General features: G+C 30.4%; 1 protein-coding gene across 1 annotated transcript in view; it reads right to left on the bottom strand.

Moving 5' to 3' along the window:
- Positions 1-18,055, bottom strand: part of mapkbp1 (mitogen-activated protein kinase binding protein 1) — a 50,763-nt gene that overhangs the window by 12,233 nt on the left and 20,475 nt on the right. Inside the window, exons 14-18 of the mRNA XM_084714268.1 lie at positions 17,852-17,977; positions 17,691-17,761; positions 17,327-17,448; positions 15,263-15,338; positions 15,055-15,166 (exon numbers count right to left, since the gene is read on the bottom strand). Coding sequence (XP_084570394.1) covers positions 15,055-15,166; positions 15,263-15,338; positions 17,327-17,448; positions 17,691-17,761; positions 17,852-17,977 — 507 coding nt within the window. The remainder of the gene's footprint in view (positions 1-15,054; positions 15,167-15,262; positions 15,339-17,326; positions 17,449-17,690; positions 17,762-17,851; positions 17,978-18,055) is intronic.

Below are 18,055 nucleotides of genomic sequence, written 5' to 3'. Positions count from 1 at the left end.
TGTCTTAGTGTAGTATTATATTACAATATGACTGCAGTCACAGAGTAGTATGACATTATAATGTGTCATAGTAAAATATGATGTTATGCCATAGTATAGTATGATGTTATAATGTGTCATAGTATAGTATGATGTTATGCCATAGTATAGTATGAAGTTATGTGTCATAGTATAGTATGATGTTATAATGTGTCATAGTATAGTATGATTTTGTAATGTGTCTTAGTATAGTATGATGTTATAATGTGTTGTAGTATAGTATGATAATATAATTTGTCATAGTATAGTATGATGTTATAATGTATCATACTATAGTATGACATTATGTGTCATAGAAAAGTATGATGATATAATGTGTCATAGTATAGTATGATGTTATGATGTGTCTGTATAGTAGGATGTTATGTGTCATAGTATTGTGTGATGTTATGTGAATGATAATAAAGTATGATGTTATGAAGTGTCAAAGTCTAGTATGATGTCATAACATGTCTTAGTATAGTATTATGTTACGATATGACTGCAGTCACAGTGTAGTATGACATTATAATGTGTCATACTATAGTGTGAAGTTAGGTGTCATAGTATACTATGTTATAGTATAGTTATGATTTTGTGCCATAGCATAGTATGATATAATGTGTCATAGTACAGTATAGTGTGATGTTATAATGTGTCAAAGTATAGTGTGATGTTATAATGTGTCATACTAAAGTATGATGTTATGTGTTGTAGTATAGTATGATAATATAATTTGTCATAGTATAGTATGATGTTATAATGTGTCATACTATAGTATGACATTATGTGTCATAAAAAAGTATGATGTTATATTATGTCATAGTATAGCGTGACGTTATAATGTGTCATAGTATAGTATGATGTTATGATGTGTCTGTATAGTAGGATGTTATGTGTCATAGTATTGTGTGATGTTATGTGAATGATAATAAAGTATGATGTTATGAAGTGTCAAAGTCTAGTATGATGTCATAATATGTCTTAGTGTAGTATTATGTTACAATATGACTGCAGTCACAGAGTAGTATGACATTATAATGTGTCATAGTAAAATATGATGTTATGCCATAGTATAGTATGATGTTATAATGTGTCATAGTATAGTATGATGTTATGCCATAGTATAGTATGAAGTTATGTGTCATAGTATAGTATGATGTTATAATGTGTCATAGTATAGTATGATTTTGTAATGTGTCTTACTAAAGTATGATGTTATGTGTTGTAGTATAGTATGATAATATAATTTGTCATAGTATAGTATGATGTTATAATGTATCATACTATAGTATGACATTATGTGTCATAGTATAGTATGATGTTATAATGTGTCATAGTATAGTATGATTTTGTAATGTGTCTTAGTATAGTATGATGTCATATGTCCCAGTATAGTGTGATGTTATAATGTGTCATACTAAAGTATGATGTTATAATGTGTTGTAGTATAGTATGATAATATAATTTGTCATAGTATAGTATGATGTTATAATGTATCATACTATAGTATGACATTATGTGTCATAGAAAAGTATGATGATATAATGTGTCATAGTATAGTATGATGTTATGATGTGTCTGTATAGTAGGATGTTATGTGTCATAGTATTGTGTGATGTTATCTAAATGATAATAAAGTATGATGTTATGAAGTGTCAAAGTCTAGTATGATGTCATAACATGTCTTAGTATAGTATTATGTTACGATATGACTGCAGTCACAGAGTAGTATGACATTATAATGTGTCATAGTAAAATATGATGTTATGCCATAGTATAGTATGATGTTATAATGTGTCATAGTATAGTATGATGTTATAATGTGTCATAGTATAGTATGATTTTGTAATGTGTCTTAGTATAGTATGATGTCATATGTCCCAGTATAGTGTGATGTTATAATGTGTCATACTAAAGTATGATGTTATGTGTTGTAGTATAGTATGATAATATAATTTGTCATAGTATAGTATGATGTTATGTGTCATACTATAGTATGACATTATGTGTCATAGAAAAGTATGATGTTATATTATGTCATAGTATAGCGTGACGTTATAATGTGTCATAGTATAGTATGATGTTATGATGTGTCTGTATAGTAGGATGTTATGTGTCATAGTATTGTGTGATGTTATGTGAATGATAATAAAGTATGATGTTATGAAGTGTCAAAGTCTAGTATGATGTCATAATATGTCTTAGTGTAGTATTATGTTACAATATGACTGCAGTCACAGAGTCGTATGACATTATAATGTGTCATAGTAAAATATGATGTTATGCCATAGTATAGTATGATGTTATAATGTGTCATACTATAGTATGATGTTATGCCATAGTATAGTATGAAGTTATGTGTCATAGTATAGTATGATGTTATAATGTGTCATAGTATAGTATGATAGAATAATTTGTCATAGTATAGTATGATGTTATAATGTATCATACTATAGTATGACATTATGTGTCATAGAAAAGTATGATGTTATATTATGTCATAGTATAGCGTGACGTTATAATGTGTCATAGTATAGTATGATGTTATGATGTGTCTGTATAGTAGGATGTTATGTGTCATAGTATTGTGTGATGTTATCTGAATGATAATAAAGTATGATGTTATGAAGTGTCAAAGTCTAGTATGATGTCATAACATGTCTTAGTATAGTATTATGTTACGATATGACTGCAGTCACAGTGTAGTATGACATTATAATGTGTCATAGTATAGTGTGAAGTTATGTGTCATAGTATACTATGTTATAGTATAGTTATGATTTTGTGCCATAGCATAGTATGATATAATGTGTCATAGTACAGTATAGTGTGATGTTATGCCATAGTATAGTATGATGTTATAATGTGTCATAGTATAGTATGATGTTGAAATGTATCTGTATAGTATGTTATAATGTGTCATAGTATAGTGTGATGTTATAATGTGTCATAGTATAGTGTGATGTTATAATGTGTCATACTAAAGTATGATGTTATGTGTTGTAGTATAGTATGATAATATAATTTGTCATAGTATAGTATGATGTTATGTGTCATACTATAGTATGACATTATGTGTCATAGAAAAGTATGATGTTATATTATGTCATAGTATAGCGTGACGTTATAATGTGTCATAGTATAGTATGATGTTATGTGTCTGTATAGTAGGATGTTATGTGTCATAGTATTGTGTGATGTTATGTGAATGATAATAAAGTATGATGTTATGAAGTGTCAAAGTCTAGTATGATGTCATAATATGTCTTAGTGTAGTATTATGTTACAATATGACTGCAGTCACAGAGTAGTATGACATTATAATGTGTCATAGTAAAATATGATGTTATGCCATAGTATAGTATGATGTTATAATGTGTCATAGTATAGTATGATGTTATGCCACAGTATAGTATGAAGTTATGTGTCATAGTATAGTATGATGTTATAATGTGTCATAGTATAGTATGATTTTGTAATGTGTCATACTAAAGTATGATGTTATAATGTGTTGTAGTATAGTATGATAATATAATTTGTCATAGTATAGTATGATGTTATAATGTATCATACTATAGTATGACATTATGTGTCATAGAAAAGTATGATGATATAATGTGTCATAGTATAGTATGATGTTATGATGTGTCCGTATAGTAGGATGTTATGTGTCATAGTATTGTGTGATGTTATGTGAATGATAATAAAGTATGATGTTATGAAGTGTCAAAGTCTAGTATGATGTCATAATATGTCTTAGTGTAGTATTATGTTACAATATGACTGCAGTCACAGAGTAGTATGACATTATAATGTGTCATAGTAAAATATGATGTTATGCCATAGTATAGTATGATGTTATAATGTGTCATAGTATAGTATGATGTTATAATGTGTCATAGTATAGTATGATTTTGTAATGTGTCTTAGTATAGTATGATGTCATATGTCCCAGTATAGTGTGATGTTATAATGTGTCATACTAAAGTATGATGTTATAATGTGTTGTAGTATAGTATGATAATATAATTTGTCATAGTATAGTATGATGTTATAATGTATCATACTATAGTATGACATTATGTGTCATAGAAAAGTATGATGTTATATTATGTCATAGTATAGCGTGACGTTATAATGTGTCATAGTATAGTATGATGTTATGATGTGTCTGTATAGTAGGATGTTATGTGTCATAGTATTGTGTGATGTTATGTGAATGATAATAAAGTATGATGTTATGAAGTGTCAAAGTCTAGTATGATGTCATAATATGTCTTAGTGTAGTATTATATTACAATATGACTGCAGTCACAGAGTAGTATGACATTATAATGTGTCATAGTAAAATATGATGTTATGCCATAGTATAGTATGATGTTATAATGTGTCATAGTATAGTATGATGTTATGCCATAGTATAGTATGAAGTTATGTGTCATAGTATAGTATGATGTTATAATGTGTCATAGTATAGTATGATTTTGTAATGTGTCTTAGTATAGTATGATGTTATAATGTGTTGTAGTATAGTATGATAATATAATTTGTCATAGTATAGTATGATGTTATAATGTATCATACTATAGTATGACATTATGTGTCATAGAAAAGTATGATGATATAATGTGTCATAGTATAGTATGATGTTATGATGTGTCTGTATAGTAGGATGTTATGTGTCATAGTATTGTGTGATGTTATCTGAATGATAATAAAGTATGATGTTATGAAGTGTCAAAGTCTAGTATGATGTCATAACATGTCTTAGTATAGTATTATGTTACGATATGACTGCAGTCACAGAGTAGTATGACATTATAATGTGTCATAGTAAAATATGATGTTATGCCATAGTATAGTATGATGTTATAATGTGTCATAGTATAGTATGATGTTATAATGTGTCATAGTATAGTATGATTTTGTAATGTGTCTTAGTATAGTATGATGTCATATGTCCCAGTATAGTGTGATGTTATAATGTGTCATACTAAAGTATGATGTTATGTGTTGTAGTATAGTATGATAATATAATTTGTCATAGTATAGTATGATGTTATGTGTCATACTATAGTATGACATTATGTGTCATAGAAAAGTATGATGTTATATTATGTCATAGTATAGCGTGACGTTATAATGTGTCATAGTATAGTATGATGTTATGATGTGTCTGTATAGTAGGATGTTATGTGTCATAGTATTGTGTGATGTTATGTGAATGATAATAAAGTATGATGTTATGAAGTGTCAAAGTCTAGTATGATGTCATAATATGTCTTAGTGTAGTATTATGTTACAATATGACTGCAGTCACAGAGTCGTATGACATTATAATGTGTCATAGTAAAATATGATGTTATGCCATAGTATAGTATGAGGTTATAATGTGTCATACTATAGTATGATGTTATGCCATAGTATAGTATGAAGTTATGTGTCATAGTATAGTATGATGTTATAATGTGTCATAGTATAGTATGATAGTATAATTTGTCATAGTATAGTATGATGTTATAATGTATCATACTATAGTATGACATTATGTGTCATAGAAAAGTATGATGTTATATTATGTCATAGTATAGCGTGACGTTATAATGTGTCATAGTATAGTATGATGTTATGATGTGTCTGTATAGTAGGATGTTATGTGTCATAGTATTGTGTGATGTTATCTGAATGATAATAAAGTATGATGTTATGAAGTGTCAAAGTCTAGTATGATGTCATAACATGTCTTAGTATAGTATTATGTTACGATATGACTGCAGTCACAGTGTAGTATGACATTATAATGTGTCATAGTATAGTGTGAAGTTATGTGTCATAGTATACTATGTTATAGTATAGTTATGATTTTGTGCCATAGCATAGTATGATATAATGTGTCATAGTACAGTATAGTGTGATGTTATGCCATAGTATAGTATGATGTTATAATGTATCATAGTATAGTATGATGTTGAAATGTATCTGTATAGTATGTTATAATGTGTCATAGTATAGTGTGATGTTATAATGTGTCATATTATAGTGTGATGTTATAATGTGTCATACTAAAGTATGATGTTATGTGTTGTAGTATAGTATGATAATATAATTTGTCATAGTATAGTATGATGTTATGTGTCATACTATAGTATGACATTATGTGTCATAGAAAAGTATGATGTTATATTATGTCATAGTATAGCGTGACGTTATAATGTGTCATAGTATAGTATGATGTTATGTGTCTGTATAGTAGGATGTTATGTGTCATAGTATTGTGTGATGTTATGTGAATGATAATAAAGTATGATGTTATGAAGTGTCAAAGTCTAGTATGATGTCATAATATGTCTTAGTGTAGTATTATGTTACAATATGACTGCAGTCACAGAGTAGTATGACATTATAATGTGTCATAGTAAAATATGATGTTATGCCATAGTATAGTATGATGTTATAATGTGTCATAGTATAGTATGATGTTATGCCACAGTATAGTATGAAGTTATGTGTCATAGTATAGTATGATGTTATAATGTGTCATAGTATAGTATGATTTTGTAATGTGTCATACTAAAGTATGATGTTATAATGTGTTGTAGTATAGTATGATAATATAATTTGTCATAGTATAGTATGATGTTATAATGTATCATACTATAGTATGACATTATGTGTCATAGAAAAGTATGATGATATAATGTGTCATAGTATAGTATGATGTTATGATGTGTCCGTATAGTAGGATGTTATGTGTCATAGTATTGTGTGATGTTATGTGAATGATAATAAAGTATGATGTTATGAAGTGTCAAAGTCTAGTATGATGTCATAATATGTCTTAGTGTAGTATTATGTTACAATATGACTGCAGTCACAGAGTAGTATGACATTATAATGTGTCATAGTAAAATATGATGTTATGCCATAGTATAGTATGATGTTATAATGTGTCATAGTATAGTATGATGCTATAATGTGTCATAGTATAGTATGATTTTGTAATGTGTCTTAGTATAGTATGATGTCATATGTCCCAGTATAGTGTGATGTTATAATGTGTCATACTAAAGTATGATGTTATAATGTGTTGTAGTATAGTATGATAATATAATTTGTCATAGTATAGTATGATGTTATAATGTATCATACTATAGTATGACATTATGTGTCATAGAAAAGTATGATGTTATATTATGTCATAGTATAGCGTGACGTTATAATGTGTCATAGTATAGTATGATGTTATGATGTGTCTGTATAGTAGGATGTTATGTGTCATAGTATTGTGTGATGTTATGTGAATGATAATAAAGTATGATGTTATGAAGTGTCAAAGTCTAGTATGATGTCATAATATGTCTTAGTGTAGTATTATATTACAATATGACTGCAGTCACAGAGTAGTATGACATTATAATGTGTCATAGTAAAATATGATGTTATGCCATAGTATAGTATGATGTTATAATGTGTCATAGTATAGTATGATGTTATGCCATAGTATAGTATGAAGTTATGTGTCATAGTATAGTATGATGTTATAATGTGTCATAGTATAGTATGATTTTGTAATGTGTCTTAGTATAGTATTATGTTATAATGTGTTGTAGTATAGTATGATAATATAATTTGTCATAGTATAGTATGATGTTATAATGTATCATACTATAGTATGACATTATGTGTCATAGAAAAGTATGATGATATAATGTGTCATAGTATAGTATGATGTTATGATGTGTCTGTATAGTAGGATGTTATGTGTCATAGTATTGTGTGATGTTATGTGAATGATAATAAAGTATGATGTTATGAAGTGTCAAAGTCTAGTATGATGTCATAACATGTCTTAGTATAGTATTATGTTACGATATGACTGCAGTCACAGTGTAGTATGACATTATAATGTGTCATACTATAGTGTGAAGTTAGGTGTCATAGTATACTATGTTATAGTATAGTTATGATTTTGTGCCATAGCATAGTATGATATAATGTGTCATAGTACAGTATAGTGTGATGTTATGCCATAGTATAGTATGATGTTATAATGTGTCATAGTATAGTATGATGTTGAAATGTATCTGTATAGTATGTTATAATGTGTCATAGTATAGTGTGATGTTATAATGTGTCATAGTATAGTGTGATGTTATAATGTGTCATACTAAAGTATGATGTTATGTGTTGTAGTATAGTATGATAATATAATTTGTCATAGTATAGTATGATGTTATGTGTCATACTATAGTATGACATTATGTGTCATAGAAAAGTATGATGTTATATTATGTCATAGTATAGCGTGACGTTATAATGTGTCATAGTATAGTATGATGTTATGATGTGTCTGTATAGTAGGATGTTATGTGTCATAGTATTGTGTGATGTTATGTGAATGATAATAAAGTATGATGTTATGAAGTGTCAAAGTCTAGTATGATGTCATAATATGTCTTAGTGTAGTATTATGTTACAATATGACTGCAGTCACAGAGTAGTATGACATTATAATGTGTCATAGTAAAATATGATGTTATGCCATAGTATAGTATGATGTTATAATGTGTCATAGTATAGTATGATGTTATGCCACAGTATAGTATGAAGTTATGTGTCATAGTATAGTATGATGTTATAATGTGTCATAGTATAGTATGATTTTGTAATGTGTCATACTAAAGTATGATGTTATAATGTGTTGTAGTATAGTATGATAATATAATTTGTCATAGTATAGTATGATGTTATAATGTATCATACTATAGTATGACATTATGTGTCATAGAAAAGTATGATGATATAATGTGTCATAGTATAGTATGATGTTATGATGTGTCCGTATAGTAGGATGTTATGTGTCATAGTATTGTGTGATGTTATGTGAATGATAATAAAGTATGATGTTATGAAGTGTCAAAGTCTAGTATGATGTCATAATATGTCTTAGTGTAGTATTATGTTACAATATGACTGCAGTCACAGAGTAGTATGACATTATAATGTGTCATAGTAAAATATGATGTTATGCCATAGTATAGTATGATGTTATAATGTGTCATAGTATAGTATGATGTTATAATGTGTCATAGTATAGTATGATTTTGTAATGTGTCTTAGTATAGTATGATGTCATATGTCCCAGTATAGTGTGATGTTATAATGTGTCATACTAAAGTATGATGTTATAATGTGTTGTAGTATAGTATGATAATATAATTTGTCATAGTATAGTATGATGTTATAATGTATCATACTATAGTATGACATTATGTGTCATAGAAAAGTATGATGTTATATTATGTCATAGTATAGCGTGACGTTATAATGTGTCATAGTATAGTATGATGTTATGATGTGTCTGTATAGTAGGATGTTATGTGTCATAGTATTGTGTGATGATATGTGAATGATAATAAAGTATGATGTTATGAAGTGTCAAAGTCTAGTATGATGTCATAATATGTCTTAGTGTAGTATTATATTACAATATGACTGCAGTCACAGAGTAGTATGACATTATAATGTGTCATAGTAAAATATGATGTTATGCCATAGTATAGTATGATGTTATAATGTGTCATAGTATAGTATGATGTTATGCCATAGTATAGTATGAAGTTATGTGTCATAGTATAGTATGATGTTATAATGTGTCATAGTATAGTATGATTTTGTAATGTGTCTTAGTATAGTATGATGTTATAATGTGTTGTAGTATAGTAAGATAATATAATTTGTCATAGTATAGTATGATGTTATAATGTATCATACTATAGTATGACATTATGTGTCATAGAAAAGTATGATGATATAATGTGTCATAGTATAGTATGATGTTATGATGTGTCTGTATAGTAGGATGTTATGTGTCATAGTATTGTGTGATGTTATCTGAATGATAATAAAGTATGATGTTATGAAGTGTCAAAGTCTAGTATGATGTCATAACATGTCTTAGTATAGTATTATGTTACGATATGACTGCAGTCACAGTGTAGTATGACATTATAATGTGTCATAGTATAGTGTGAAGTTATGTGTCATAGTATGCTATGTTATAGTATAGTTATGATTTTGTGCCATAGCATAGTATGATATAATGTGTCATAGTACAGTATAGTGTGATGTTATGCCATAGTATAGTATGATGTTATAATGTGTCATAGTATAGTATGATGTTGAAATGTATCTGTATAGTATGTTATAATGTGTCATAGTATAGTGTGATGTTATAATGTGTCATAGTATAGTGTGATGATATAATGTGTCATACTAAAGTATGATGTTATGTGTTGTAGTATAGTATGATAATATAATTTGTCATAGTATAGTATGATGTTATGTGTCATACTATAGTATGACATTATGTGTCATAGAAAAGTATGATGTTATATTATGTCATAGTATAGCGTGACGTTATAATGTGTCATAGTATAGTATGATGTTATGATGTGTCTGTATAGTAGGATGTTATGTGTCATAGTATTGTGTGATGTTATGTGAATGATAATAAAGTATGATGTTATGAAGTGTCAAAGTCTAGTATGATGTCATAATATGTCTTAGTGTAGTATTATGTTACAATATGACTGCAGTAACAGAGTAGTATGACATTATAATGTGTCATAGTAAAATATGATGTTATGCCATAGTATAGTATGATGTTATAATGTGTCATAGTATAGTATGATGTTATGCCATAGTATAGTATGCAGTTATGTGTCATAGTATAGTATGATGTTATAATGTGTCATAGTATAGTATGATTTTGTAATGTGTCATACTAAAGTATGATGTTATGTGTTGTAGTATAGTATGATAATATAATTTGTCATAGTATAGTATGATGTTATAATGTATCATACTATAGTATGACATTATGTGTCATAGTATAGTATGATGTTATAATGTGTCATAGTATAGTATGATTTTGTAATGTGTCTTAGTATAGTATGATGTCATATGTCCCAGTATAGTGTGATGTTATAATGTGTCATACTAAAGTATGATGTTATAATGTGTTGTAGTATAGTATGATAATATAATTTGTCATAGTATAGTATGATGTTATAATGTATCATACTATAGTATGACATTATGTGTCATAGAAAAGTATGATGTTATATTATGTCATAGTATAGCGTGACGTTATAATGTGTCATAGTATAGTATGATGTTATGATGTGTCTGTATAGTAGGATGTTATGTGTCATAGTATTGTGTGATGTTATGTGAATGATAATAAAGTATGATGTTATGAAGTGTCAAAGTCTAGTATGATGTCATAATATGTCTTAGTGTAGTATTATATTACAATATGACTGCAGTCACAGAGTAGTATGACATTATAATGTGTCATAGTAAAATATGATGTTATGCCATAGTATAGTATGATGTTATAATGTGTCATAGTATAGTATGATGTTATGCCATAGTATAGTATGAAGTTATGTGTCATAGTATAGTATGATGTTATAATGTGTCATAGTATAGTATGATTTTGTAATGTGTCTTAGTATAGTATGATGTTATAATGTGTTGTAGTATAGTATGATAATATAATTTGTCATAGTATAGTATGATGTTATAATGTATCATACTATAGTATGACATTATGTGTCATAGAAAAGTATGATGATATAATGTGTCATAGTATAGTATGATGTTATGATGTGTCTGTATAGTAGGATGTTATGTGTCATAGTATTGTGTGATGTTATGTGAATGATAATAAAGTATGATGTTATGAAGTGTCAAAGTCTAGTATGATGTCATAACATGTCTTAGTATAGTATTATGTTACGATATGACTGCAGTCACAGTGTAGTATGACATTATAATGTGTCATACTATAGTGTGAAGTTAGGTGTCATAGTATACTATGTTATAGTATAGTTATGATTTTGTGCCATAGCATAGTATGATATAATGTGTCATAGTACAGTATAGTGTGATGTTATGCCATAGTATAGTATGATGTTATAATGTGTCATAGTATAGTATGATGTTGAAATGTATCTGTATAGTATGTTATAATGTGTCATAGTATAGTGTGATGTTATAATGTGTCATAGTATAGTGTGATGTTATAATGTGTCATACTAAAGTATGATGTTATGTGTTGTAGTATAGTATGATAATATAATTTGTCATAGTATAGTATGATGTTATGTGTCATACTATAGTATGACATTATGTGTCATAGAAAAGTATGATGTTATATTATGTCATAGTATAGCGTGACGTTATAATGTGTCATAGTATAGTATGATGTTATGATGTGTCTGTATAGTAGGATGTTATGTGTCATAGTATTGTGTGATGTTATGTGAATGATAATAAAGTATGATGTTATGAAGTGTCAAAGTCTAGTATGATGTCATAATATGTCTTAGTGTAGTATTATGTTACAATATGACTGCAGTCACAGAGTAGTATGACATTATAATGTGTCATAGTAAAATATGATGTTATGCCATAGTATAGTATGATATTATAATGTGTCATAGTATAGTATGATGTTATGCCACAGTATAGTATGAAGTTATGTGTCATAGTATAGTATGATGTTATAATGTGTCATAGTATAGTATGATTTTGTAATGTGTCATACTAAAGTATGATGTTATAATGTGTTGTAGTATAGTATGATAATATAATTTGTCATAGTATAGTATGATGTTATAATGTATCATACTATAGTATGACATTATGTGTCATAGAAAAGTATGATGATATAATGTGTCATAGTATAGTATGATGTTATGATGTGTCCGTATAGTAGGATGTTATGTGTCATAGTATTGTGTGATGTTATGTGAATGATAATAAAGTATGATGTTATGAAGTGTCAAAGTCTAGTATGATGTCATAATATGTCTTAGTGTAGTATTATGTTACAATATGACTGCAGGCACAGAGTAGTATGACATTATAATGTGTCATAGTAAAATATGATGTTATGCCATAGTATAGTATGATGTTATAATGTGTCATAGTATAGTATGATTTTGTAATGTGTCATACTAAAGTATGATGTTATATGTCCCAGTATAGTGTGATGTTATAATGTGTCATACTAAAGTATGATGTTATAATGTGTTGTAGTATAGTATGATAATATAATGTGTCATCGTATAGTATGATGTTATGGCATGAGATAGTATGATGATATAATGTGTCATAGTAAAGTATTACGCTATAATATGTCATAATATAGTATGATGTTGTAATGTGCCATGGTATAGCATGTTATGGTGTCTCACAGTATAGTATGATGTTATAATGTGTCATGGCACAGTGTGATGTTATGGTTTGTCATACTATATTATGACGTTATGGTGTGTCATGGTATAGTATGATATTTTGGGGTCTCATGGTACAGCATGATGGTATGGTGTGTCATAGTATGGAATGATGATATAATGTGTCATAGTATGGTGTGATGTTGAGATATATCTGTGTAGTATGATATTATGTTGTGTCATAGTGAAGTATGATGTTGTGTCATAGTATTGTATGACATTATGGTATGTCATCTCATAGTATGATGTTATGGTGTGTCATACTACAGTATGTTATAGTATGTCACAGTTGAGTTTGATATTATGGTATGTCATAGTGTAGTATGCTGTTGTGTGTCATAGTATAGTATGATGTTAGGGTGTGTCATGGTGTAGTGTGTTGTGTCTCATAGTATTGTATGACATTATAACATGCCATGGTATAGTGTGATGTTGTAGTGTGTCATACTATAGTATGATGTTATGGTGTGTCATAGCCCAGTATGGTGTTGTGTCATAGTATAGTATGATGTTATAGTATGTCATGATATACAGTCATGTTATATGTCATAGTATAGTTTGATGTTATAATGTGTCATAGTATTGTGTGATGTTATTTGAATGATAATAAAGTATGATGTTATGAAGTGTCAAAGCCTAGTATGATGCCATAATATCTCTTAGTATAGTATTATGTTACAATATGACTGCAGTCACAGTGTAGTATGACATTATAATGTGTCATAGTATAGTGTGATGTTACAATGTGTCATAGTATAGTATGATGTTATAATGTGTCATAGTATAGTACTATGTTTTAATGTGACATAACATAGTATTATGTATTATAGTGTGAGGTTTTGTGTCATACTATACTATGATGTTATAGTATAGTATGATGTTATGTGTCATAGAATAGAATGACGTTGAAATGTGTCTGTATAGTATGACGTTACAATGTGTCATAGTATAGTATGATGATATAATGTGTCATAGTATAGTATGATGTTATGCTGTAGAATAGTATGATGTTATAATGTGTCATAGTATAATGTGATGTTGAAATGTGTCTGTATAGTATGACGTTATGTGTCTTAGTGTAGTATGATGTTTTAAGGTCTCATAGTATAGTATGACGTTATAATGTGTCATAGTATAGTATGATGTTAAAATGTCTCATAGTATAGTACGACGTTATAATATGTCATAGTACAGTGTGATATTATGTGTCATAGAGTTGTCTGATGTTATGCCATAGTATAGTATGACATTGAAATGTGTCTCTATAGTATGATGTTATAATGTGTCATAGTGTAGTATGATGTTGAAATGTGTCTGTATAGTAAGATGTTATAATGTGTCATAGTATAGTATAATGATATAATGTCTCACAGTGTAGTGTGATGTTATGTCATAGTATAGTATGACGTTATAATGTGTAATAATATAGTATGATGTTATGTCATTGTATAGTATAATGTTATAATGTATCATTGTATATTGTGATGTTATAATATCATAGTATAGCATGACATTAACACATGTCATAGTATAGTGTATAATAATGTTATAATATGACATTTTATAGCATGGTAAGATTTCACTGTATACGAAATACATTCATGCATATAGACATATAATACAAATAACACAGTGCAGTAAATTAAACACAATGATTCAATACAGACAAAGTAATGAGGCAGTAAAGAGACTCTGACGGTCTGGTGATGGACTGACTGTTACTGACCAGAATGTCCAAACATGGTGGCCACACACTCTCCAGAGTAGAAGTCAAAGATACTGATGTTCTTATCTGAGCAGGAGGTGGCGATGTAGAGACCTGACGGGTCAATCTGCACCTGAGGATGACACAGGAGGAGGAGCCACTTCACAACTTAGCTGTTACCATCACCATGGCAACAGCTGACTGATACCGCACAGATGATGTGACGTACCTTAATGAGAGTCCCATCCTCACCCTGAGAGCCCTTATACAACTTCTTCTGTTTCCCGTTACTGATGTTAAAGATCCTTCAAGAGGCAGAGGAGGAAGGTCACCTTCGTCATTATCATCATCATCATCATCATCATCATCATCATTATCATCATCATCATCAACACACACACACACACACACACACACACACACACACACACACACACACACACACACACACACACACACACAGCTCCTCTCAGTTCACTGGAGCAGCTCTGTGCCTGTCTGTCTGTGACCCAGAGTCTGTGTTGATTGGCTGTTAGTCGTGTCTTCTAACCAATAAGGTAGTGCTGTGGGCGGGGCATTGAGCCAAACTACAGAGTGTTTAGGGCATTATACTGAATAGTGTATAATTATCTATTATATGTATTATATAATATACTGTATACAGTACTATATAACACAGTACAGTATTGGAAGTATACTGTCAGTATTATTATCATTATTATTATTATTATTAGTGTAATTTTCATTAGATATCATTATGATGATAACTACAGACAGAGAAATCAAATCAAAGTGAATTTTCAAATCCGATCCGACTCTGACTCTACGTCACGATCCGATTTTGGGTTTTTTCATTCATCTTCTGAAAAGCAGCAAATTCTCACATTTAAGAAGCTGAAACTGTTTGGGTTTTAAAATGACCACAAGCTCTGTCAATGACATTGAATCAAAGTAATTAATTCTCTTTTTAAGCTGGCTTTTGATTTTTAACTGACAGTAACATGAAAACCACAGTTCAAGCTTCAGTCATTGGTTTTTACATTGTGTTTCTTTTACTTCATTCTGTTGACTTTTAATTATTATAAAATATTTCTTTAGTTTTATTGTTATTATTTTCAATCTTGCAAAAGTTTTATTCACTGTTACTAGTTTTTATTTGTGTCTGTGTTGTTTTAATGTTCCCATGTGAAGCACTGAGCTGTAAAAATAAAGATGAGTTAAAGAAAACAGTCACTGATTCAGTTTTTGACAGTTAAATAATTTATTGACTAATCCTCTCAGCTCAGGTTTAAAAAAATGTTTTAAATGTTCATTTAAAAAGTTACGGAAGATGTCAGATGTCAGGGAGTAAAAGTAGAAAGGTGGTACAAAAGGTAAAAACTCGTTGCAACAATGTGCAATTATTTGAAGACTTTGAATTTTTCCTTCATTTCCTGTGTGCTTTGCATTGTGGGATAGAGAGTCCATCAACAGCACACTGATCTTTACTGTGACTTTAAGCTTTGGGACCCTGAGATCAATAAAATCATTATCTTTCTTCATGTTTCTGCTCCTGAAGCTTCAGCAGATACACCGAGTCTCTTCCATCAAACCGAACTCTGTGTTCCTGCTGCGTTCACTGCAGTCAGACATCTCAGTACTTTCATTCATTAGTGTGACAGTTTGTTCCCAGTCTGAACAGCAGGTGGAGCCGCAGCCTCATAACAACAACAACAACAACAACAACAACAACAACAACAACAACACAGAGCAGCAGCCAGGCTGGAAGAAGAAGAGTTCACATCACGAAGGATGAGTCATTATGTCTGGACTCAGAATCAATGAACGAATATATGAACACTGGCTGCTCTGTGTCTGTGTGTGTGTGTGTGTGTGTGTGTGTGTGTGTGTGTGTGTGTGTGTGTGTGTGTGGTGCATTCATGTGTTGCTCTGGCCGTTTGAGCTCCTGCTGTCAAACATTCAAATCATCATGACTGTCAGGTCAGAGGAGGCCAAAGTTCCCACAGCACATGAATGCACCATCAGAGCCTTCAAATCAACTGTGATGAACCAGAAGGAGGAGGAGAAACAGAAGGATGGAAGGAAAAAAAAGAGGAAAAAAAATAAGAAAGGGAAAGAAAACAGAGACGAGGAGGAGAAGAAGACAACCGCATCATGGCCATTAATCCTAATCCTGCTCTCAGTGCCTGCTGGGTAATCCTGCATATTGAACAGTCCTGTTTGTCTCAGCTGCAGGTGGATTAACACACACACACACACACACACACACACACACACACACACACACACACACCTGATGCTCCGGTCCTGACAGCCCACTGCTGCGTACTTCCTGGTCGGCTCCACGTCCATGTCGTACAGAGTTGTCTTCCTCACCACGTGATGAGTCCTCGTGAACTGCAACCCCTCCTCCAGCTGAGAGACGAGGAAGACGAGGAAGAGGAGGAAGAGGAAGAAAAAAAAAGTAGATGATTTATGAGAAAAAGAAGACAAAGAAGAAGAAAGAGAGGAAAAAGAGGAAAAGAAGGAGAGAGTGAAAAGAAAAAAGAAAAAGGAGACAAAGAAGAAATGAACAAAAGAAGAAAACATTGCCCTCAATAAACCAGCTGACTGTCCACGCCATCCCTCTGTGACATCATCACTTAGGTGTGTCTCACCTGCTGGGCGGTGCGGAAGTAGACACTCTTGTCAGCGCCACAGCTGATCATCCTCACCTTCCCCTCATTGGCTGACAGACAGGAAGAAAAAGAAGATGTCGTAATTTGACCCAACAACTGATTAACTGTCCATGATGAAGTCAGAGGTCACATGGACTGACCGGCGAATCGGACGGCGGTGATGGAGGACGAGTGTTCGTCCAGAGTCTGGACCAGGCTGTAGTCTCTGCCCGCATCCAGGACGTGGATCAGACGGTCCCGACTGGCCGTGGCTAACAACTGGAGACCTGAGAGACAGACAGGGGACGAGTGTTAGCCTGCTGCTCGCACTGATCGTTCAGAGTGATTGATCTGTTCGTACAGAT

This window comes from Lutjanus erythropterus, unplaced genomic scaffold, assembly GCF_056507025.1.
Source record: "Lutjanus erythropterus isolate fLutEry1 unplaced genomic scaffold, fLutEry1.hap2 Scaffold_171, whole genome shotgun sequence".
Lineage (NCBI taxonomy): Eukaryota > Metazoa > Chordata > Actinopteri > Lutjaniformes > Lutjanidae > Lutjanus > Lutjanus erythropterus.
This window is presented reverse-complemented; position numbering and strand designations above follow the sequence as displayed.